The sequence below is a fragment of the Malaclemys terrapin genome, chromosome 14, assembly GCF_027887155.1.
Source record: "Malaclemys terrapin pileata isolate rMalTer1 chromosome 14, rMalTer1.hap1, whole genome shotgun sequence".
Lineage (NCBI taxonomy): Eukaryota > Metazoa > Chordata > Testudines > Emydidae > Malaclemys > Malaclemys terrapin.
Genome location: NC_071518.1, coordinates 10,422,294 through 10,447,799, shown reverse-complemented (window position 1 = coordinate 10,447,799; position 25,506 = coordinate 10,422,294). Strand labels below are relative to the sequence as shown.

Sequence of the window (25,506 nt, the reverse complement as noted above, 5' to 3'; positions counted from 1 at the left end):
AAAGTTTAATACAAAAAAGGAAGCATACCACTGTGAACATTACAAACTACAGCACGTACGAAGGGCGCCCGGCCTCTTTCCTGCACCAAGCCAGAGGAAAAGGGCTTGACAAGGATGCTTTGGGGCAGGATTACATCTGCCCCCTCTTTATCTTTCCAGAGCTGTGCTATGTGGCACTTCTGCAGCCCTAGACTTGCAGTAGCCATGGTGCCAGCTGTACTGTTCCCAGCCTCCAGCACTCTCTTCAGGACATGGGTTGGGTTGGGTAGTGGAGCTGGGTAATTTAGGTTTTGCTAGTTATCAGATTGTATATACCTGCTGGGAGGGGAGACATTAACCCTTCAGTATTCAGACAAGTCTTTATTATCTATATCTTGCCATAAAATAGCTATATGGGGTATTTTTTCTATTAAGTAGTAGTCCGAGGAAAATCCCACTTTTAATTAATTCCCCACCCACACACTTTTTTTTTTTTTTTTTTTAATCTTTCTGGGAAATAGAGGCATTTCCCACTGATTCTATGACAGCTCAATTTAATAGAAGTTTTGGGTGTTCCCTGGGACTTTAGTAAAATTGAGCTTTACCTGCATTTTTACAAAAGACTCATTTATAGTAAGACAGCACAAAACTATATAAAAGATAGTGTTCATACTTAAAAATCAGTGGATCAAAATTAATTGTTGCTAACTGATGATTTTATTGCCAGTCTCATAATATTTGATACTTTTCTTAAAATCTCAGTTCTTGCGGTCATGAGAACCTGATCTTTCATTTAAAAAAGAAAAGTTTCTACCCCTCCTGGTTAGGACCCTGTGTAAATCACAATTCGTTTTTAGAAAATGCATGACAGTGTAAATAGCAAAGTATTGAATTTCACAGAGTTGGCATTGAATGAATTTTACAAGTAATGTCGGTCAGTTTCAAGGATGGAATGATTTTTACAAGTAATCATTTGTCCTAAACTGACTTAATTGAGGTGTAAAATTCATTTTGTCCTTGAAATTGACTAGCTAAGTTAATTTTTTTGTATTAAAGACTTTGTGGTAGACATTTTCCTTTTCAAAAGAAAATATTTAAAAGATCATGGTGTGGGGTATCTTCATGATTTCCATGCCCTTCGTGGAATTGTGATTTACATAAGGCCCTACTTGGGGTTCAGAAGAAGAGCTTGAAAATATAACCCTAAAGGCTTAAAAACAAGACCGCAACTAAAGAGACCCTCACATTTATTAACTTTAAAGATCTCTCATTATCTTTAAACCAATCTTAGGCTTTTTTGCCAGATTCATGGTTTTTGAATAGTGGGGTTGGCAATACTGAAAGTGAGATACTTGAGTTTGTGATAGCAAATAAGTAATGCAAGTGAAGCAAATATGAATGAAGGTTTAAGAGAAAGTACACAGGAGAAACGGAATATAAAAAAGTTACATCTTCTTCTTTCGAATGAAACCTGCCGCTACAACACATTACTGAGAAGCCAAACATGCTAGGGGTGTCATAAGTAGTAATTGCCTAAGGCAGAATCACCATATACTTTTTTGCACCCGAAGAAGTGGAAAGGAATGGAGGTCTGTGTTTGTGTTTGAGCAGCCGCGCAGTTGATTAGCAGAGCCACGCACATCCAGCAGGCAGCGTATGTTTGGGTGGCCCCCGCTTTGCAGCCACGTTGCTACTGCAGTTGCTTCCAGGACCCTCCTGCTGGCTGTGCAGAGTGGGGGGAGGGGGGGATGTGAAGGGAGGGTGCTGATGTCAGGGTTTCCCCTAGCCCCTGTACCCCATTTCCACAGAGCAGGGTACAGGGGGAAGGGCTCATCAGGACTCACAGCAGCTCTGAGGTCTGAACAAGGCTTTGGGTGAGTGCCTTAAAAAGACAGTGCACTGTCTCTCAGAGACTTCCCCAGCAGCCAGCACACACAATCTCAATCTCTCTCCTCCCTCCCCCCCCCGCCCATGTACCCCATCTCTGCAGAGCGGGGGAGATAGCAGATGGGCGTCTCTCAGAAGTGACACACACACACACACACAGTGTCTTTCCCCCTCCCCCCCTCTATTTCTCACACGCCCTGTCTCTGTGTGTCTGTGTGTGTGTCACACACACACACGCCCTCCCTCTCTCCCAACACTGTTCTTGGTACTTCCCACAATGCATATATATTCTCTGTAATTTTATTCTTTCAAACTGTGTTTTTTATTTTTTTGACTGGTCTATGCATTTCATAATTTTTATTTCTCTCTTACGCTTCAATTTAATTCTTTGTGTAGTGAGTTCTAAAATGCCTAACCTGTCCTGGCTGGTGTAAGTATCCCTATTGCTAACTTTTTAAAAATATCTATTATATCCAGGTTTTTTGCTTCTACTGCTGGTGCATATCCGCACATTACCTTGGTGCACGTAACAAAATGTATTCTGCACATGGGTGGAAAAAATTTGAGGGAACATTGGTGGAGGTGATGTTTGCCTACGTGAGAGCACCATGACTCCTGAGTTTTGTTGCTGGCTTGCTGTTTGATTCTCCGTGACCCATTTTACTCATCTGTACATGGGACTACAGGGAGTTTGTGAAGATTCAGTCACTTATGGTTATAAAAGACATTCCTGAATGAAAGACATCATTTAAATGCAAACTACTTGGAATAATTAACCATGTAGTTTCCCTTCTCAAAAGCTTTTTCATTTATGTATAAAATGGCTCTTTTTGGTAGAGGTTGATTTTAAAAGTTGAAAAGGACGCAAAGGGAAGTCAATAGGAGTTGGGTGCCTGACTCCCATTTGTGCCTTTGGAAATCTTCCCCTGGAGGAAGATAAGCATAATTATAACCATTTAGCAGCACTTAAATATATGGTGCTAAAATTATGCTCTCGGGTACATAAGAACATTGGGGGTTGCTGGGGGCAGAATTTATCCCATTGTTTTTTTGTCCAGTACCAACTAAATTCCATCTGTGTTCATTTGGCAGAGTTTTGGCATAACTGTGAGACTTTGCTTTATGGCTGTTCTGAAAGCATACTGCCATTCTTTTTTATGTGGCTACTGCGTGAATCATAGAATATCAGGGTTGGAAGGGACCTCAGGAGGTCATCTAGTCCAACCCCCTGCTCAAAGCAGGACTAATCCCCAACTAAATCATCCCACCAGGGCTTTGTCAAGCCTGACCTTAAAAACCTCTAAGGAAGGAGATTCCACCACCTCCCTAGGTAACCCATTCCAGTGCTTCAGACCATTACCCCTTGTTCTGTCATCTGGTACCACTGAGAACAGTCTAGATGCATCCTCTTTGGAACCCCCTTTCAGGTAGTTGAAAGCAGCTATCAAATCCCGCCTCATTCTTCTCTTCTGCAGACTAAATAATCCCAGTTGCCTCAGCCTCATAAGTCATGTGCTCCAGCCCCCTAATCATTTTTGTTGCCCTCCGCTGGACTCTTTCCAATTTTTCCACATCCTTCTTGTAGTGTGGGGCCCAAAACTGGACACAGTACTCCACATGAGGCCTCACCAATGTCGAATAAAGGGGAACGATCACGTTCCTCGATCTGCTGGCAATGCCCCTACTTATACAGCCCAAAATGCCATTAGCCTTCTTGGCAACAAGAGCACACTGTTGACTCATATCCAGCTTCTCGTCCACTGTGACCCCTAGGTCCTTTTCTGCAGAACTGCTACCTAGCCATTCGGTCCCTAGTCTGTAGCAGTGCATGGGATTCTTCCATCCTAAGTGCAGGACTCTACACTTGTCTTGTTGAACCTCATCAGATTTCTTTTGGCTCAATCCTCTAATTTTTCTAGATCCCTCTGTATGCTATCCCTACCCTCCAGTGTATCTACCACTCCTCCCAGTTTAGTGTCATCTGCAAACTTGCTGAGGGTGCAGTCCACACCATCCTCCAGATCATTAATGACAATATTGAACAAACCTGGCCCCAGGACCGACCCTTGGGGCACTCCACTTGATACCGGCTGCCAACTAGACATGGAGCCATTGATCGCTACCAATTGAGTCTGACGATCTAGCCAGCTTTCTATCCATCTTATAGTCCATTCATCAAGCCCATACTTTAACTTGCCGTCAAGAATACCGTGGGAGACCGTATCAAAAGTTTTGCTAAAGTCAAGGAATAACACATCCACTGTTTTCCCCTCATCCACAGAGCCAGTTATTTCGTCATAGAAGGCAATTAGGTTAGTCAGGCATGACTTGCCCTTGGTGAATCCTTGACTGTTCCTGATCACTTTCCTCTAAGTGCTTCAGAATTGATTCCTTGAGGACCTGCTCCATGATTTTTCCAGGGACTGAGGTGAGGCTGACTGGCCTGTAGTTCCCCGGATCCTCCTCCTTCCCTTTTTTAAAGATGAGCACTACACTAGCCTTTTTCCAGTCATCCGGAACCTCCCCCGATCGCCATGAGTTTTCAAAGATAACGGCCAATGGCTATGCAATTACATCCGCCAACTCCTTTAGCACCCTCGGATGCAGCCCCATAGACTTGTGCTCATCCAGCTTTTCTAAATAGTCCTGAACCACTTCTTTCTCCACAGAGGGCTGGTCACCTCCTCCCCAGGCTGTGCTGCCCAGTGCAGCAGTCTGGGAGCTGACCTTGTTCATGAAGACAGAGGCAAAAAAAGCTTTGAGTTCATTAGCTTTTTCCACATCCTCTGTCACTAGGTTGCCTCCCCAGTAAGGGACCCACACTTTCCTTGACTTTCTTCTTGTTGCTAACATACCTGAAGAAACCCTTCTTACTCTTAACATCCCTTGCTAGCTGCAATTCCAAGTGTGATTTGGCCTTCCTGATTTCACTCCTGCATGCCTGAGCAATATTTTTATACTCCTCCCTGGTCATTTGTTCAATCTTCCACTTCTTGTAAACTTCTTTTTTGTGTTTAAGATCAGCAAGGATTTCACTGTTAAGCCAAGCTGGTCGCCTGCCATATTTACTTTTCTTTCTACACATCGGGATGGATTGTTCCTGCAACCTCAATAAGGATTCTTTAAAACACAGCCAGCTCTCCTGGACTCCTTTCCCCCTCATGTTATTCTCCCAGGGGATCCTGCGCATCAGTTCCCTGAGGGAGTCAAAGTCTGTTTTTTGAAGTCCAGGATCCGTGTTCTGCTGCTCTCCTTTCTTCCTTGTGAACTCAACCATCTCATGGTTACTGCCTCCCAGGTTCCCATCCACTTTTGCTTCCCCTTCTAATTCTTCCTGGTTTGTAAGCAGCAGGATTTTTCCTGGGTCTTGACCTGCATCATCAGGTGGTCAATATGTGATGAATTTATTATATTTTGACTATAAATAATTCAAATTAAATCTTAGTTTAAAATTAATGATAATTAATGCTTCTTTGTAACAAAATGTAATAATTGGAATTTTTAAAACATCTTTTATGACACTGCAGTTTTATTTTAACAGTTGAAAAAAATCTAATTGAAATGGAAACTTTGCTTAAATTAAAAATTGCTCCTAGGCGGAGACTGTAGATGCCAATTTTCAGCCCAGAATAAATGTTTTAATAGATGAGTTAGAAAGGCATGAAATAAGAGGTTTTTTAAAATGGGAAACATTTAACCCTAACAATTGTAGTTGTAAAAAGCAACAGAGGGTCCTGTGGCACAGAAGTATTGGGAGCATAAGCTTTCGTGGGTAAGAACCTCACTTCTTCAGATGCAAGAAGAAGTGAGGTTCTTACCCACGAAAGCTTAGGCTTCCAATACTTCTGTTAGTCTTAAAGGTGCCACAGGACCCTCTGTTGCTTTTTACAGATTCAGACTAACACGGCTGCCCCTCTGATAATTATAGTTGTAGTCTCTGATTTAAAATTTATAATGTGTTGTAGGGCAGTGGTTCTCAAACTAGGGCCGCCGCTTGTTCAGAGAAAGGATCTGGCGGACCGGGCCAGTTTGTTTACCTGCTGTGTCCACAGGTTTGGCCGATCGCGGCTCCCACTGGCCACGGTTCGCCACTCCAGGCCAATGGGGCTGCAGGAAACGGCGAGGTCCGAGGGACATGCTGGCCGCCCTTCCTGGAGCCCCCGTTGGCCTGAAGCGGCGAACCGTGGCCAGTGGGAGCTGCGATCGGCCGAACCTGCGGACGCGGCAGGTAAACAAACTGGCCCGGCCTGCCTGGGGCTTTCCCTGAACAAGCAGCGGCCCTAGTTTGCAAACCACTTCTGTAGGGTATGTTTAGAAAGAGGGGAAAATAAAAACAGCTAGCATCTCATTATTGATAGCAATTTAGGGCTATACTCTGTCCCTGGATGTGTATGCTGCTCCCACTGAAGTTAATAGTATGTGTCTGAGATCAGAACTTCTATCTAAAACAATCTGTCTTAAATAATTGTTTGAATTCATCTACCGTATCTTGGGTCTTATTGTTTGGTATGTAACTTCTAGGATGTTTACATGATTCAGGTGGCTGGTAACCAGTAAAAATCCTGTTCACTAATTAGCAAAAGAGTGAAATGAGTCAGATGGTCTCAGTCTTGTTCCACAGGGATATTTATCAGTACAATTGATGCCCTTATTTGCAGTCTCAGGAGAGCCAAAGGAGGGGAAATGAACTACCTTAAAGATACTCCCCATATGGCAGGGTTCAGGTGAAGGGTTAAAATTCATTAAATGTATCGAGAAGAATCTATTGATGTTCCTGCAAGGAGGCTGTAGAGCAGATGATGAGTGCGGCAGGACCACTTAAACTTTATTTACTTTGCCCACAGGAAATAATCCCTGGAGACTGAAATTTCACCTATTTTTGCTGCCTTTGGGCTAAACTACAGTAAATGGAGGAGTTCCTAAAACATGTCAGCCCATGAGAACCTGCATACAACTGCAGAACAGAGCTGTACTCTGGCATCACTTTTCATGGGTTAATTCAGTCACTTCTAAGAGAGCTTCTCCATGTTTTTAAAAAAGCCTGGAGACAAGACACAGAACATGTATATCAGTTGACATGCCTGACAAGCTCTCCAGAATTAATATGTCTGGGAGCTGCAGTGCTGAGTTTAATTACGGAAAGGCTGCATCTGTGTTCAAAGCAATTGAGAAAAAGAAGAAAGTAAAAAGTCTGTTTGATTAACTGCTTTCAGCCTGATGAATAAAGACAGATGGTTATTAGATATATTTTGTTTAATGGATCACGGAGCTGTATTCTAAGAGTAAATTAAAGCTATAGGGTCAGAATCCACTTTTGAAGATGCATGTTGCAACCCTCATTGACTCCAGTAAGAGTTATATGCAAGGATCCTGGGGCAGAGTCAGGCCGTGAGGTCGCAGTACACTGTGTTAAAATGCAATTTTGAAATGAAACTTAAAAGTCAAGTGATACTTTATGGTATTGTTAAAACTGTTCATGGTGGATTATTCACAGTTCAGGAAGCCTCTTCCATGAATGATTTGTTAGAAGTATAGACGTGTAGTCAGAAAAGTTTCTTCTCTGTACCCACACAGATATGATTGCCCTTCCTCCCCCCACAAAGCTTTGCAATATTTCAGTCCTTTCCATAAAAACATGTAAAAAGCCTCAGAAAAGCTAGCTTCAGGGTTTTTTTTGCACCGCAGATTTTTTCACATAGACATCTAAGTACCTAATATGGTTGCAATTGGGTTCTGAGGCATGCATTTTTTTATATGGGTTTAATAAGGTGAATATGTCATGGTAGAGAGGAACACTTACAATATGGGAAGAAATCAAATCAAATTCAGGCAGTTTTCTTCTCTCAGGTCCCAATCCTGCAAGCATGCACATGCTTCACCAAGCTTTTCAGCAATTCCACTGAAGTCAATGGGACTACTTAATACATATAGTTAAGTACATATATGTCTGCAGGATGAAGGCCTTAGTGTGTATTTAGTTTGTGTGGCTTGGTACCCCAGGGTACTTCTACTGCAGGGGTCGGCAACATTTGGCACGCGGCTCGTCAGGGTAAGCACCCTGGCGGGCCGGGCCAGTTTATTTACCTGCTGACGCGGCCGATCGCGGCCCCCACTCGCCGCGGTTCGCCATCCCGGGCCAATGCGGGCGGCAGGAAGCCACGGCCAGCACATCCCTCGGCCCGCGCCGCTTCCCGCCGCCCCCATTGGCCCGGGACGGCGAACTGCGGCGAGTGGGGACCGCGATCGGCCGAACCTGCCACGTCAGCAGGTAAATAAACTGGCCCGGCCCGCCAGGGTGCTTACCCTGGCGAGCCGCGTGCCAAACGTTGCCAACCCCTGTTCTACTGCAATAGGAAAAAAAAAAAGAAAACGGGCAGTAGCAAGGCTCAAAGTCCAGGTCAGCTGACTCAGGCGCCAGCTATAGGGCTAAAATTAACAGTGTTAGATATTCCTGCTTGAGTTCTGAAATCAGAGAGGGAGAAGGAAGTGCAAGTTGACCCTGGCTTTTTGCCCTGTGTGTAGGGGGGGTTGTTTTGTTTTTGCAGTGTAGACATATCTTTAGGCCCCAAATCAACAATGTACTTAAAGTTACACACAGGCTTGTGAATAGTTCCCTTGATTTCAACGGGACTACTCATCTGCTTATAGCTAGACACCTTCTGAATCAGGGCCTTTGGGCTTGGCTATACTTGCAAGTCAGAGCCCATTAAAACAGCCCCAGGCACCCTAACTCCAGCCCCATCCACACTCGCAAGGCACTTAGAGCGCCTGGACTCTGCAGCTGGAGCGCTCCTGGTAATCCACCTCCACGAGAAGCATAATGCTTGCTGTGCCTCGGCTGAAATGCCCAGGTGTCAGTGTGAACAAGGTGTTGCATTACTGTGCTGTGATCGACCACCGGAAACATCCCATAATCCCCTTAAGTCAAGTGGCCACTCTTGTCATTGTTTTGAACTCAGCTGTAGGAATGTGGATATGCCCCTTCAAAGCTCCATTTCTGACAGTGGGCATGCTTATCTGCTCTGGAACAAAGCAACCGTTACTGTGGAATGTTGCTGCTGTGAGTGTGTGAGAGAGAGGCGGTGGGGAGGGAGGTCTGCTGCTGTCTGAACTTACAAGACAGCATGCTGACACACTTTCAACACCCCAAAAACCAACTCTCTCTCCCCCCACATACACACAACACACTCCACTCCACCCCCCGCCCCCCATTTGAAAAGCACGTTGCAACCTCTTGAATGCTGGGATAGCTACCATAATGCACTGCTCTCTGTGGCGTTGCAAGAGCTGCTAATTCAAGCCAGTGTGCTTGAATCTGACAGTGTGAACACACTGCAGCGCTTTCCCTACTGTGCTTTCCAAGGGCTGGTTTAACTCACAGCACTCTACATCTGCAAGTGTAGCCATGCCATTAGATGAACCCATAATATACAAGATCTAAGATGAACAGTATGATAAAGGAACACAAAAGTATTAGAAAACAACAACCCAGATATCTAACAATGATACTTTTTATTGTTCAGCTTATAGGTAAGCCCAGAAAATAATGTGCACAAGTCACTACACTTGCAAAAAAATAAATGGGTTTATTTCAGAGATTGTAACTAGGAACATTAATATTTGCTACAGCCAGAGCATTTTCCTATTGAAAAATGGTATTTAGCTAAAACTCTTCTTACTCTCATTGACACTGTTAGAAACAGTTATGCAGCAGCACAAACTAGTGTTAAAAATAACAAAATCAAATCAATAGCATTAAAGGATAGCGGGTGATGCTTTGTATGGAGCACTTTGTATTTAATACAAATAATAAGGTAAGTCAATGAATATGGACAGGGTGAGGTTATGATTATTTAACAGGGTATGTACCTTGGCTTACTTCCCAGTTCATAACCAAATGACTTGTTTTTCAAGTGAGAGGAAACAGATTGTGTGTCAGATAACTTCCATTTTGCCACAGTTGAACACTTAATCCTATATCCAATAGGGCCACTTCAGTTGAAAGAGGAATGATGTTTCACTGTATAGAAGGCTGCCAGGGGCTTTGTGAAATCTGGCTTTGATTCCTTATGCCACCACAGACGTGCCGATGTATCTTTTGCCAGGGCTTGGATTGGATTGACCCATGTGGCAGTCTGGCATAATGACACCTCTCTCAAGATGCTATCTTGTTCTCGATTCCCAGCTTTCATTAAAAAAAAAAACAAAAAAACAACAACAAAATCTTTGTCTATACTAAAAACTTAAACTGGCATAGCTATGTTGGTCAGAGGTGTGAAAAAACCACACCCCTAACCAACATAACTACATGGCCAAAACCTCCAGTGTAGATGCAGCTATATCAACATAAGAGTGCGTCTGTTGGCACAGCTAATGTTTAGGGAGGTGGGGTTCCCACGCTGTCAGAAAAACTCCTTCTGTTCAGTGTACACTGTATCTACACTACCGGGCTATTGCAACATAGGCTCTGTAGTGTGGACATAGCCTAAGTGTCTAGCTATCCTGGTTGTGAGGAAAGTCTTTAAAAAAATGGTGTTGTGTTTATTGGATGCAGAGATGTTTGAGAGTCTGCAGAGGACCTCGAACAATAGGTCTGAGAGGCGTGTACTTGTTCCTTAAGTCTAGATCAGGGGTCGGCAACATTTGGCATGTGGCTCGCCAGGGTAAGCACCCTAGCAGGCCGGGCCAGTTTATTTACCTGCTGACGCGGCAGGTTCAGCCAATCGCGGTCCCCACTCGCCGCGGTTCGCCATCCCGGGCCAATGTGGGCGGTGGGAAGCGGTGCGGACTGAAGGATGTGCTGGCCATGGCTTCCCGCGTCAGCAGGTAAATAAACTGGCCCGGCCCGCTAGGGTGCTTACCCTGGCGAGCCGCGTGCCGAACATTACCGACCCCTGGTCTAGATGGTCCAGGACTGTAGACCCACTTTATCAGTAGCCTGAGGGACTTCCTTGTTCTGCATGGGCCACAGCAAGTGAAAAACTTCATGTTCCCCAAAGACAATGAAAATAGAAGTTTCCATCCAACACATTACTGGTGTGAAATCCCCAATGGTGACAAAGTGGAGAGGCCATGGCTTATGTACTCAAAAATCCAGAATGCTGCATACTGTTTTTGTTGCAAACTCTTCCAGTCTAATATTCCAGCCACATTGGGTTCTACAGGAACAAAGGACTGGAAAAATCTGGCTAGAAATCTGGCAGCAAATCACCAGAGAGCATTCCATAGGTGGAAAGAGCTTGACATGAGACTAAGATCAAAGGCCACCGTAGATGATCAGCATCAAGAGAAGATTGCATCAGAGTCTCTTTACTGGCAAAATGTTCTGAAAAGGCTCATTGCCATTGTGAGAATGCTTGCTACCCAAAACCTAGCGCTGCGTGGCACTTCAGATCAGCTGTATGTGCCAAACATTGGAAACTTCCTTAAAATTGTGGAGCTGATGGCTGAGTTTGATGCTGTATTCCAGGAGCATCTAAGAAGAGTCACCACCCAAGAAACGTACACACAACACTACCTTGGAAAAACAATTCAAAATGAGATCATACAGTTCCTGGCAACAAAAGTCAAACAGAAGAGTGTGGCAGATTTGAAGTCAGCAAGATATTACTCTGTTATTCTGGACTGCACACCTGACATCAGCCATACGGAACAAATGACTTTAATGGTGCGTTTTGTAACAACAACAGAACCTAGTGAAAATGTCCCTGCAATGGTGACTATCAGAAAGCATTTTCTAGAATTTATTGGCATTGATGATACTATAGAGGCTGGTATGACAAATGTGCTTCTTAAAAAGCTGGAAGATATGGGAATTGCGATAGCTGACATGAGAGGTCAGGGCTACGGTAATGGTGCTAACATGAGAGGAAAGAACAGAGGAGTGCAGACACGGATCCAAGAGTTAAACCCTCAAACTTTTTTGTCCCATGCAGTTCTCATTCATTGAACTTGGTGGACAGTGGTGCAGCATCAGCTTCCAGTGAGGCTGCTGAATTTTTTAATGTAATTCAAAGCATCTATGTATTTTTCTCTGCATCAACTCATTGATGGCAAATTTTGAAGCAACATCTGGGAATATCCTCTCTGACACTGAAACCACTAAGTGCCACACAATGGGAAAGTCGAGTGGAGGCGATAAAGCCTATCAAACACCAAATTGGGAAGATAGATGATGGCATAGTTGCCATTATGGAGGATAATGCTATGACAGAAACTGTTCATGGGAGAACAGTGGCAGAAGAAAATGGAATCACCAGAAACATACATAACTTCAAATTTCTGTGTGGCTTAGTGTTGTGGCATGACATACAGTTTGAAATAAATGTTGTAAGCAGGAGACTCCAAGGTGTTGACCTTAATATATCTGGAGCAATGGAACTGGACAAAGCAAAATCATACCTACAGTCTTACGGTCAGATGAGGGATTTCAAAACGTTCTGAAGAGTGCACAGAAGTTGGGAGAGAAACGTCACACTGAAGCTATTTTCCCACCCATTCAAGAATACAAGAGTCACCGAAGAAGAAGACATTTTGATTACCAGGCATGGGATAATCCCATAAGAGACCTCAAACACCAATTCAAAGTTGAATTCTTTAACCAGATGCTAGATTGTGCAGTACAGTCAGTTGAAGAATGTTTCATGCAGCTCAAGGAACACTGCACTATATTTGGGATGTTGTATGATATTCCAAAACTCCTCACTATACCTGAAGAAAACCTACACCAGCAATGCAGGGCACTAGAGAAAGTGTTGACACATGATGACATGCGTGATATTGATGCGAGTGATTTAGATGATGAACTGAAAGCCCTTTCAAGATACATTTCAGCAGGATCAACTCCAAAGGCTATTCTGGAATATATGTGCACAGATAAGATGACCACCCTCTTTCCAAATGCTTTTGTTGCTCTGTGCAACACTTCCTGTAACAGTTGCCAGTGAAGAATGTTCTCCAAGCTGAAGTTAATAAAAACAAATCTACGCTCCACAATGACACAGGAGAGGCTGGTCAGCCTTGCAACCATCTCAATAGAGCATGAGCTGGCCAGACTGGACCTTCAGAAAGCAGTTCAAATCTTTGCAACCAAGGCAGCACAGAAAGCACCACTTTGATTATTCAAACAGATAAAAAAGCCAGTGTTTACTATGCAGACAAGAAAAGTTACATTTGCTGTTCAGGGGTTTGAAAGTTAAATGTTACTTAAAATTTTTGAACAAGGCATTTTAAGTAGTTAGTTCTCCTTTATTGGGGTAGGTAGCAGAGGAGTACCATGAGAGGAGTAGAACAGGAAGAAGGCAGAATTGAGACCTTCCAGAGTTTTGGCCCAAGAGAGGGAGCAAGGGGGCGTCATTTGAGCTCCCGCCTCAGGTGCCAAAATGTTGTGGGCCTGCCCTGGTGGGATCCCAATTATTTGGGACATTTAAATGCTACCATTGACTTCAAGGGGGCTTCAAGGTACACTCCATGTGTACAAAGTGCTAGAAAATGTATTTTGTTGGAGCAATTGGCCATTGTCAGAGGAAGTGGACTAAAATAAGCTAATATGTCCTGTTCTTTCTCTACCTATGACAATTCTGTGAAAACCATTTCACATTGCCAGGAAAGAGGCAGGAGAATGTAATTTCTTATGAGAATGACACAGAGCTGATTCTTGGCCAGCCTCTTTAAGGGTGCCTGATTGCCGTTGACTTCCTTAATTCTAATCCCTTGTTGCTGGAGGATAGCGACAGTTGGGCTGATAAAAAATTAAGCTTTCATAAAAGCGTGCAGCTGGGAGACAGTTATCTGCAGAGTTAGAGATGAAAACCTCCTTTGGAAACAGGAAGGAGTTTTCATATCACCAGAGGTTTCACTGATTCAGGATGTCTTGGTCTGTTGCACAAAATTTGCAAAGTGTTCATCTAATAGTTAAACTGGCACAAAGCTCAGTTTCGATGGGCCTGAAAAGGGAGGGAGATTTTCCCTTTTGAAGTATTAGATCTTATAATATCAAAAGTGGGCATCTGCAGTTGCTTATTCACTGTAAATCAAACCCAATTGATTAGTATAGCGTCTTAGCGTTACGTAATAATGAATATCAGATAGCCATTGTTTTAAAATCAAAGTTCAATAAAATGGATACATATTTTTAATATACAACTATTTTAAAAACCCACAAAATTCACCCATCATCCCCACCAACACAGTCTATGAAAATAAACTAACAAGAGTTAAAAATACATAATTTCATCTAGAGCAGGGGTAGGCAACCTATGGCACGCGTGCCGAAGGCGGCACGCGAGCTGATTTTCAGTGGCACTCACACTGCCCGGGTCCTGGCCACTGGTCCAGGGGGCTCTGCATTTTAATTTAATTTTAAATGAAGCCTCTTAAACATTTTAAAAACCTTACTTACTTTACATATAACAATAGTTTAGTTATGTATTATAGACTTATAGAAAGAGACCTTCTAAAAACATTAAAATGTATTACTGGCACGCAAAACCTTAAATTAGAGTGAATAAATGAAGACTCGGCACATCACTTCTCAAAGGTTGCCAACCCCGATCTAGAGCACAAGGAACCTCTCTTTCACTTGTACTTGTTTTTGTGGCCAACCAGGCAAATAGCGCATCAGCCCATATAATTAAGATATTTTCACTACATAACAAGTATTTTTGTTTTTTAGCTTGTGTGGTAAAAGGCATTTGAGCTAGGAATGGGGCTAAGCATTTACTACTTAGGTGACAGTACAGGTTACAGGAAAGTTGACAGTGTGCTACATCTTTGATCTGGCCGCACTTACACAGGAAAAGATGATTGTCTCTCAATACCAGCATACAGTAGCTCCCTTTCAGATAGGCTGAGCGCATAAAACCATAAAAATGGCCATACTGGGTCAGACCAAAGGTCCATCTCGCCCAGTATCCTGTCTTCCGATGGAATCAACAGAAGAGGTAATCATCAAGTGATCAATCCTCTGTCACCCATTCCCAGCTTCTGGCAAACAGAGACTATGGACACCATCCCTGCCTATCCTGGCTAATAGTCACTGATGGACCTATCCTTCATGAATTTATCTATCATAGCTTGAAAACAGAGAAATGCAAAAGTTCTCCTTAAAATGTTGTTGTTAAAAATGTCCAAATATTTCTCAGAACTGAATATTGTTTTAAATCAGAAAGCCAAGGGGATATTTGTTGTAGGAATATCTTCCATATCCAATTGTTTGTAAATAGATTCTGCTCTAAACGTGATTTAAACACTTCACACTTTGTCCAGGTGTTGCCAGGTCAAGTTCCAAGAAGTCCAAAGATAGAGAGAAGCGGGGGCTTACCCTAAAGTTTCTCTGCCTTTTGTATGTGTTTTGTTAAATTGTTCCTTCAGATATTGCCTTGGAAGATGCTATGGTTTCATAAGCTGAATACACAGGCAAGAATTAATATAAATTCCCTTAGGGGGATGTGGTATTTCGAGTAAAGCTACCTGTGCTCTAAGTAGAGCAGCTGGTGTGAAATTAGAGAGGCTGAGCATTCTCCTTAAAAACTGGTTTTGCTCAACTTCTAAGACCCTTATGTGTTTTCCAGCCCCAGATTTCCACACCACGTAATATTTGGTCATGGAGTGTAGCCTTGAACTGTCTAAGAGGAAAGAGTGATTAAATTGCCCCTCAGGATCTGCTTGCCTAGAACTTAACACTTTCTTTTATTACTTCCTCCAGATGTTTATCCTGTTGGCTATTATATGTAAAACAAACATATGGGAAAAACATGACCTATTAAAATTTAGTGGAGCATCAGTCATCCATTTGTGCAGCCTTGCTTTGCGGTCAAAGGAAATTACTTTAGTTTTCTGGTAATTTGTGGACAAGGATTTCTGGCAAAAAGAACCAAAATCCTTTAACATATGCTTTAAGCCCAGAGGAGTTTGGGACAGTAAAACCAGGTTGTGTACATAAAGAGGGACCAATACACACCAGTTCACAATTTTGAAAGGAAAATGCTGCACCCCTTCTAAAACCATCACAGCCTGTAAAATTTTAAGTGGAAATGTGCTAATAAACAACCCTGATGGACATTCTTTGAGGTGGAAATAGGGTCAATTAGCTTACCTTGCCCCTCTATTCTAACAGCTACCCTTTGGCTATGAAGGGTTCCAGAAAGTAGCCCATGTTCTAGACTCATAGACTTTAAGGTCAGAATGGACCATCATGATCATCTAGTCCAGGGGTAAGCAACGTTTGGCACGTGGCTCGCCAGGGTAAGCACCTTGGCGGGCCGGGCCAGTTTATTTACCTGCTGACGTGGCAGGTTCGGCTGATTGCGGCCCCCACTCGTCGCGGTTCGCCGTCCTGGGCCAATGCGGGGGGCGGGAAGCTGTGGCCAGCACATCCCTCGTCTGCGCCGCTTCTTGCTGCCCCCATTGGCCCGGGACAGCAAACCGCGGTGAGTGGGGGCCGCGATCGGCTGAACCTGCCGCGTCAGCAGGTAAATAAACTGGCCCGGCCTGCCAGGGTGCTTACCCTGGCGAGCCTCATGCCAAACGTTGCCGACCCCTGATTTAGTCTGATCTCCTGCACATCGCAGGCCACAGAACCTTACTCACCCACTCCTATAGACCCCTAATCTCTGGCTGAGTTACTGAAGTCCTCAAATCATGGTTTAAAAAAAAGTCCTCAAATCAAGTTACGGGGAATCCACCATTCACACTAGTTTAAACCTGCAAGTGACCCGTGCCCCAGATCTAGCTCAGTCCTCACAAGTTGCTCCTTGAGGTGACCTCTGTCAATGGAATCAAAAGGCAATTTCAGGTCAGCAACACCTGTTAAAATTTTATCTCCACTGTGGAGCAATATTTATGTATCAAATGAGAAAAAGACCGAAGAATGAGTTATCAATGGTAGAGTAGCCATTCCTGACATTGGCTTGTTCCTTTGCAAATAAATTACAGTTCTTCACCCAATCCTCTAATCTCCCCAGATATAGATTTAAAAACCCATATCTAAGAGGCTAATTGGTCAGTTCCCAGGATCATTTATTGCCTTTTTTTATAAAGAAAAACAATAATACTGGTGGACCAACCTGGTGGAAAAATTCCTATATTATTTATATTAGTAAATAATTTTGTTAACAATGAGGCCCACCAATCAAAATTGTCCCCATAAACTTCTGTGGAGGGAAAATCCTCCTGAGGAGTTTTATTATGATGTGGTTAGTTTCTCAAAACTCTAACTTGCCTTGGGGTCTTTCTGGAAAGGGACAACAGGTGGGGTCTATGAAGTTAGACTGTACCATATGGTTGATAAATGGGGTATCATGAAAGGCAAAAAAATATCTCTCCCAAGCATGCTTGAGGATAAGGGCTTCTTTAGTTACTATAATCATAGCTAGTTACATGTATCATAGGTAGTTGTCACCAATGTCCAAAATACAGATTAATTTTTTCCTCTGGCCACAAATTCAAATTCCTTCAAAGGGCTCTTTGATTATCCAACTTTTTCTAATTCAGAATTTTTTTTATATTCCCTCCTAAGGAATATATAAAATAGGATTAGGGGAACCATTATTTCGGACAGGCATTGCTACTGAAGGCATTTCTTATGATTGAAGCAAGTTGAATAAAACAGGATTTTTAAAAAATCTTTTGAAGGATAAAATCTCTCTTTCAAATGGTCAGATTATCCTGTATCTTTTTTTTTAAATAATTTCAGTCAATACTCGGGGGGGGGGGGGAGGGGGGGGCTTGTGATGGATCACTAAGGTCCAAAAGCAGGTTTTTCAAAACTAACAAATCGCTGGATACAAGTTCTCTCTGATTTTAGACCATTAATGGATTCATCTCAATTTGCTTCAAATTTATAGCTTCAAAAATCGGGAGTTTAGATGTAATTGGCCAAAATTCATTCGGGGAAAAAGTAGCCAGAGGGCAGAAATTTACTTAGAAGGAGTCCAGTTTAAAAACCACTAAAGCACCTGAGAAACAAGACCAGTTTAAAATTGCAGCTGTGATATTAATCAATCCCATGGCCCCTCTAGGAGAGCTTTAAAATGACCCTCCAAATCATCACTACCTCTACCATTCAAAACTCCATCCAAAATCTATTTAAAATTGTCCTTAAAATAGCAAAGGGGAAGTGAAGGTGACTAAACGCCATTTACTCAGTAGAAGGGAAGATTAAAGATTTCCATATCCTCAGAACCCACTTGGACATTAATCTCCCAGAAGAACAAAAATAAGAGATTCAAGCTCTGTCCATAAAGACTCTTTGTGGTCTTCTAAGGAATAGTGACCTCATCTGAAACTTACACTAGATAATGGCCATACATAAAAATTTTTATTAGCTTTTAAAAGAATTTATGACAAATAGAAATATTATCTCCTAAAACTAAAGTCATGAATGGAGAAAAATTTGTATCTTTTGTTGGATTCACATGCCACCAAGCTGTACTTTAATACCCAGTAATCTCTCAGACTCTGTATGGACTAGAAAAAAAGGTACATCTTAAAATCAAATTAACTAAAAGATTGAAACACCACTTAGCACTTGTAGTAGACACAAATTTAACACCTTTCAAACCGTGTTAGCAGGTCCTTGGGGTAATCCCTGTTTATAACACGATTGACCAATATGATTTTAAAAGTGTTAGTACTTAGATATAGGTTTAAGTGATGTTTCAGTCATTTTAGCTAATTCTGTTTTAGCCTACACTTTTTTTTTAATTTAAAAAAACCTTCAAAGTACCCCAGCGTAGATATTAAATATTTCTCATCTAATTTATTGACTGTATGACAGTTTCATGTTGCGGAACAGAATTTTGAACAGCAAGCACCTGCCAAAACTTGCTTAACGTAACCTTTAAAGTTCAGTCCAAGATTTGGTCTGAAGTTAGTTGACTAGTGCTCATTTGGAATCATATTCTCAGAAACATGAGGCAAACCCCCTCCAATTTCAATCAACCAAAAACAGATGAATATGGGTACGGAATGTGTCAATATCCAAAGGAACACATTAAATCCAGGAAAGGCAATCTTGTTTAGCTTTGGTGTTTCCTTGAGATAAAGTGGGTGATGATAGCATGATGGGAACATAGAAAATATGAAGGTAACATTAGTGCAACAACAACTACGTATTTTGAACTAGAAAGAGTAAACACTGCAGGCCTGATTCTCAACATATGCCGGTGTAAATCAGAAAAAATCCACTGAAGTCAGGCCCCCAAATTCATAGGAAGGACACTCCTGTTTTTAACTATAGTAGAAATAATTTTTCTATTTAGTGAAACTCCATTTAAGTGTGTCAGACATGTCAAAGTTACATTTTGCCCTAGGCCAGGGCTTGCTACTTCATGTCCATTCCTGACTCTGTCAATCATTATCCAACCAGTATATCGGGGTGGAGCTGAAAGGCAATAAAAATAAGAGGTGAGAAGGGGAAGTGTTCTAGTATTTACACCCGTACCTGAAGTGATTCAGATAAACCAGTCTTACATTTTGCAATATTTCTTTCCTACTTCAGGATCCTAAACCAATTCCCCTTTCCCTGCCCCACCCCCTCAGCCAGTTCATATAAAACTCACTCTGCCTTTAGCAACACCTTGCTAGGCTGTTGTCTGTTACTGCATGAGTGTCTGCCTTCTCTCTGGGAGAATGGACACTTACATCTCTATAGCTGACCCTTCTGTCTTGCTCTGCTTGAGTATGACTGCAGCATTTGGAATAATCACCTTTTACAAAACCAAGAAGAACCAGGTGGGGAAAAAGTGTGTATTTGCCCGTGGTCTCCTCCTTCTGCTTTTATTGGGAATACTCTGTTTTGCCACGCTGAAAAGTTATGTAGGCTTAATCCTGTTCTCCATGGCATGTCTCATCTGTTACATTCACTTATCAGTTCAAACAATGTTACCTGTGGACAACAAAGCTGTATTGATCACAGGTAAGAGGGAACATGCAAAGTTTGGGAAGTCAAATCTGCCCCATGAAACAGATATGCTGTACAAATTTGTGTAATCTTAAAGGTTATTTACTAAATATCTTGTATTCTTTTTACTCTTTTTATTAATTTTCCCAGAATTCTTTTTCCAGGTAATTAAATGTTCTGAAATCATATAGGAAAACATTCTTTGTGCTTATTTTATTATTTTGGTGGCTTTGTCTCTTGAAAAGAAATTTTACAGATAGATTTTCAAGATGCGCTGCTAGTTTCTTTAACTAATATTTATTAGTGAAATACATATTATGTTGCTTATGATTGTTAATCTTTTAGAACTAAGATTTTAATGAGTAGATGCATTTTAAATGTTACCATAATGCAATGCCTTTGTTTACTTCTGGAAAATGTTTTTATTAAACTATGCACATGTATACAATTATTTTTGACTTATACATTTAAACAATACATAGTCCCAAAGAATATCCAATTCAATACAGTAAAATAATATACATACACAATGTGTACATTATCTGTCCATCTCTGTGAAATTATTAATGAACAAGAGATTGTCCTAACAATGAAAGTTCATATACATAACATTACTAATGAGCTTTGCTCATGTATGAACTAGCTGTGACATGTTGCTCATCTGCTTTTTGCTAAATGTTTTTATTTTGTCATTTAAATATTTCAATCTGCTGTTTTCTCTGGAGCAATCTCCTGCTGCTCATTTGCCTTAGTAGCCTTTTTGGTTTTGGTTTTTTTTTTTCTTTTTGTCACTGAAAGGGTGGATTGAATCTGAGTTGTAAAGCTGATTTGTTTGGCTACGAGTTTATACGGAAACTTGGAAAGTAATTTAGTTTGGATTGACAAGTGTTATTACTGAGATGAAAAAAGACAAATGATAAAACCACATCAGCAGAAAGGTCACGTCTTTTCTTGTAGCTCAGCCAAGTTCTGTCTGCTGCATCCAGTCATGGTTCATGTGCAGTGGTGTATGGAATGAGGATGGATGTGAGCAGTGGGTGAATAGGGAATACATGATTGTGAATGAATGCACAAACGTGAATTGATTATCCGTAGCAATACGTGTAGGCTTACACTCCGGGCTCTGGAGAGTTTCTTTTCTCTTTTCTTTCTTTCTAATACCTTTTGCAAGACGTTTAGATTTTGTCATTCTTGATTAAAAACCCGTCAGTTTCTCAGGGTTTATCTACCACTAGATTGCGTGGATTAATCTGTTGTGCTTCAGCTGATTATATTGCACTGAATCAAGTTCCAGGCCACCATCAGTTGGTTTAAGATTTGCCTTTGCATCCACACTAGGGCTGCCCTAAACCAATAAAGGTATAGGCTGTCCTCTTTGACCTAGGAGGAGGTTTTCCAATGCCAACTGGCACACAATCACTTGAAAGCAGGGTTTATCCGCAACACATTTCTAAGTTAAGTTGCACCAATTGTTGCCTCCCCAGTGTAGATGCAAGGTCAATTTCAGTGTTGCTTTCTCCAAGGCAGAGAAGACCAGAGGGAGAGCTTTAATGACACGCTGTATTTCTCTTCACTTTTCCCCCCTAAATTGTTGTGGAATGTTGCTGTATGCTGTTACACTCCTATGTACACTATGTATCATATGACTTTTAAAAACACTCTGCATTTGTGGATAATCTAAGCACTATGCCCAGATGTACAGACACTCTTTTCTCGACCGATGTATTACATAATTTTTTTAACATTAGCTGTAATAACGTTTTTAAATCTGTTCTCTGACATGCCAGAACAATGCGTTCTTGGGATTCCCTCTAGGCAAACATGAAAGAGGCTGCAGATGTCACTAAGATCAAACAGGGTTTTTCTTATTTCGATTTCTTGAAGTGAATTCCCATATCTGTGCTGAATGCTCCACCTGCCCTCTCCTCTGCCCTGCCTGTTAAGTGAGAACATACAATACAGAGATCTGTGATTAACGCAATTGTTAGCTGAGGTTTACAGCACAGCCTTAAGGAGGGAGAGGATGAAGTGTTGCGGAAAGCAGACAGGTTTAGCAATGACAAGGAGGAAAGGCAACATTTCTTTCACCTGATTGTTAGGCAGTTCTCTCGCTTCCAACCAAGCTTCCAGCCAATCCACCTCCGTCCCATACAAACCTGATTTGGGGCCAGCCTTGCTTCCATTGAAGTCAAGGCACATTCCACTTTTGAGATGGCTGCACTGCAGTAGAGGAGGAAGTGATCTTTGTACATATTTTGTATTTCAGTTTAAGGTTTCGTAAAATACTTTTTCTGGGTCTTTGGGATGGACGATGATAAACATGTAACATATTATAGATTTCAGAGTGGCATTGGCACCCTGACATCAGGATTGTCTGGCTATGTAGACTCTCTCCTCAGGCCCTATGCTACCAGCAATCCCAGCTATCTTCAAGACACCACTGACTTCCTGAGGAAACTACAATCCATTGGTGTTTTCTGGAAGATCACCATCCTGGCCATTATGGATGTAGACGCTCTCTACACCAACATTCCACACAAAGATGGACTACAAGCCGTCAGGAACAGTATCCCCAATAATGTCACAGCAAATCTGGTCGCTGAACTTTGTGACTTTGTCCTCACCCACAACTGTTTCACATTTGGGGACAATTTATACTTTCAAGTCAGCGGGACTGCTATAGGTACCCGCATGACCCCACCATATGCCAACATTTTTATGGCTGACTTAGAACAACGCTTCCTCAGCTCTCTTCCCCTAATGCCCCTACAGAGTTTGTTTTTAAAAGTCATATGATACATAATCAGCAATAACCCACATTTAGGTGAATACATTTAAGAATACAGTTTAGATATTAGCATCCAAGTATTGGGGTACATCACTCATTTAAAGTTGTACAGAGATTTGGTTGTTGAAAGCAAAATATATCAATAAGTGGAGATTGTCCCTCAGTAATTGAGAATTAAGGTAGGTTGTCCATTTAGGAAATACCATCTATCAGGGAAGTCTTTCAGTTACTTTCCTTACTGCACTTCTCATTGGCACTACAGCTCATCCCTCCTGGTATTGTCGATATCCACTGATTTGTTCTACATAGATGTCCCTTGCCCATCTGATGACATCTGACACCATGAGTTGCCGCATCAGCCGAGAGTAGCGTTGACCGATTCCGCATTCTCGTAACACTTTACGAGTCTCATGCGCCCAAGGCTCCAACAATCAGCACGTGTGTCTGAACCTGGTGACCCCTAGCTCTCAAGGTGTTGGCCAGAGGTGCATATTTCTCCACCTCTCGAGCTCTGGCATTGGAAGGCTGGTGACCTGTTCTTGAAGGTCGAGCGCATGTGATGTCCACCATGATGATCTTCTTTCATCATAACCAATGAGGAACGATGTCCGCTGTTGGCAGATGGTTCCAGGGAGTTCATGGCAACCTTTCCTATGAGTAGTGGGAGGCTCTGACCATTGTCACAGCTGCCAGGCTCTGAAATGGGGCTTGCCACTACACAGGACGTGAGGTAGTGTCTCGTTGGCATAGCCACACTTCCTACATTGCTTGTCCCGATTCCCAGGGCAGACAGCTCTGTTCAGAGGAACGCAGTTAAGCTGGGCCCTGTGGATTACATGAAGCCGCCCCCCGGGGAGGAAGTGGTTGCTGGCATCCCATTTGCACGTCACCTTGCCCTGATCCGGCTTTCGCTTCAGATTTTCCACATACTGGCAGTGGATGGCATCCTTCAGGGTCCTCTCCAGCATGGTTCTAGCTTTCAGAGTGAGGATTGTGTGGTTCGTGTTCTTCACCTCTGGCACCAGGACTCCCAACTCCTGGCATTCCTCACACCACGTCCAGCGGCAGCCGATACGATTCTCCAGTTATTGCGTAGAGTTGCAGGCACAAGTCCAGAGCGAAGCAAAGTCTCCCCCGTCTCTTCCAAATTCGCCTTCCAGCGAGCCATTCAGGTAGGTGGCAACATCTTGATTGTAAGGGGTTCTGGTGATTGGCTTTTTGATGACCTCCCGCATAGAACTTTCTGCGATGATCCTCACCGTGGTGTCCGGGCATGTCAAAAGGCGTAAGGTGTAAGTGATCACTGCCACATTGCACAGATCACCCATTCTAGGGATATTGGCACTGCCCTGCCTGTGCGAGATTCACACTAGTTCATTGCTGGCTTTCTGGAGAAGAAACATCCACTTCTTCACCAGCTGCCTGATGGCTGGACGCGGAAACCCGTCAGCCTGCCGAAATGTTGGTATGCTTGCCTGGCCTCGAGGAAGATCATGGGTTCACCCTCGATCTGAAAAGACGTCACCTGGACTGAATCTCCTCTACTGCCGTTGATATGCAGGGATGTGTATTCTCTAGCATTGAAGTGGAGTCCCATCCAGTTGGCAGCCTGGCTGGTGATGTCGAGAATTTGTTGGAGATACTCGGGATTGTCTGCAATCAGGACCAGATCATCTGCGTAGGCCAGGATATTCCCGCTGTTGCTGTACATGTGGAAACTGCCTAGCCCGCTGGAGATGGCTCGAATGAGTGACTCCATGGCTAAGTTGAAAACAATGTGGCTGAGGGGACAACCTTGCTTCACGCCACTATGGATAGGAATTTCAGGCATCTCTCCTTCCATGGAGCGGATGGTGGTGGTGCAGCCTTTATAAAGTTCTCCGATCAGTTGGAGAAAGATTTCAGGCATCCTGAACTCTCGCAGCATGACAAAAATGTGCTGGTGGGGCATCGATCCAAAAGCATTAGCCAGGTCGAGCCATGCTATGGCACATTGCCTCTGCGCCCTCCTGGCTGTGTGGATGGCAGTCTGAAGGACAAAGCTGTATTCGTAGCAGCCTTCGCATGACGTAAAGCCTTTCTGGATGGAGCTGGAGGCTCCTCCGTTCACCAACCAGTCTGTGATCCTAGCTGCGAGGCAGTTGGCATACAGCTTCTACATGGTGGAGCAGAGAGATGGGTCTCCAGTTGATGGGGTCGTCTCGCTCGCCTTTCTTGTAGATGAGCACCGTCATAGACTTCTTCCAGGACCTGGGAGTACAGCAGAACTGTTTGCATTTGTTGAAAAGTGCAGTTAATACCAGGCAGCTGGGGTCTCATTTTTTCAGGATGTTATATCGCAGGGGTTCTCAAACCGCGGGTCGGGACCCCTCAGGGGATCACGAGGTTATTAGACGGGGGATTGCAAGCTGTCAACCTCCACCCCAAATCCCGCTTTGTCTCCAGCATTTATAATGGTGTTAAATATATAAAAAAGTGTTTTTAATTTATAAGGGGGGGGTCGAACTCAGAGGCTTGCTATGTGACAGGGGTCACCAGTACAAAAGTTTGAGAGCCACCGCTACAGCAATTGCCATCTTTTCCTGGGGCTGTGTTTTTGGTCTTTGTAAGTCTGGTCTCTACTGCCCATGATGTAAAGTCTTGTTCCAGGTCCTCTGCACAGTCAATGCGGGGTAGAGGGTGAAGGCACTCTGGACGCTGTGCGTCGTTCTGAGCTACACGGTCAAACACCCCCTTGAAGTACGAGAATGGTCTCTCTGACAGGATTGCGCAGCAGGATGAGGGCCTGTCGAGGATTTCTCTCATAGCCTTAGGGCGGTTTGACCAGTAGAGCTTCCAGATGCTGCTGCTGGGTCGTAGCAGTGACTGATGTTCCTTCTCCTGGCTTCTCTCCTGTGGTGGTGGTGGTGGTGATGTCGTCGCCATGCAGGAACTCTGTGCGCAGTTGGTG

General features: G+C 43.0%; 2 protein-coding genes across 2 annotated transcripts in view; one reads left to right on the top strand and one right to left on the bottom strand.

Annotated features, from left to right (window-relative positions):
* SDR42E1 (short chain dehydrogenase/reductase family 42E, member 1) overlaps positions 1 to 25,506 on the bottom strand; it is a 98,730-nt gene that overhangs the window by 29,909 nt on the left and 43,315 nt on the right. The window lies entirely within an intron of this gene.
* Positions 19,318 to 25,506, top strand: part of HSD17B2 (hydroxysteroid 17-beta dehydrogenase 2) — a 32,061-nt gene continuing 25,872 nt past the window's right edge. The window contains exon 1 of the mRNA XM_054048527.1: positions 19,318 to 19,783. Coding sequence (XP_053904502.1) covers positions 19,471 to 19,783 — 313 coding nt within the window. The 5' untranslated portion in view covers positions 19,318 to 19,470. The remainder of the gene's footprint in view (positions 19,784 to 25,506) is intronic.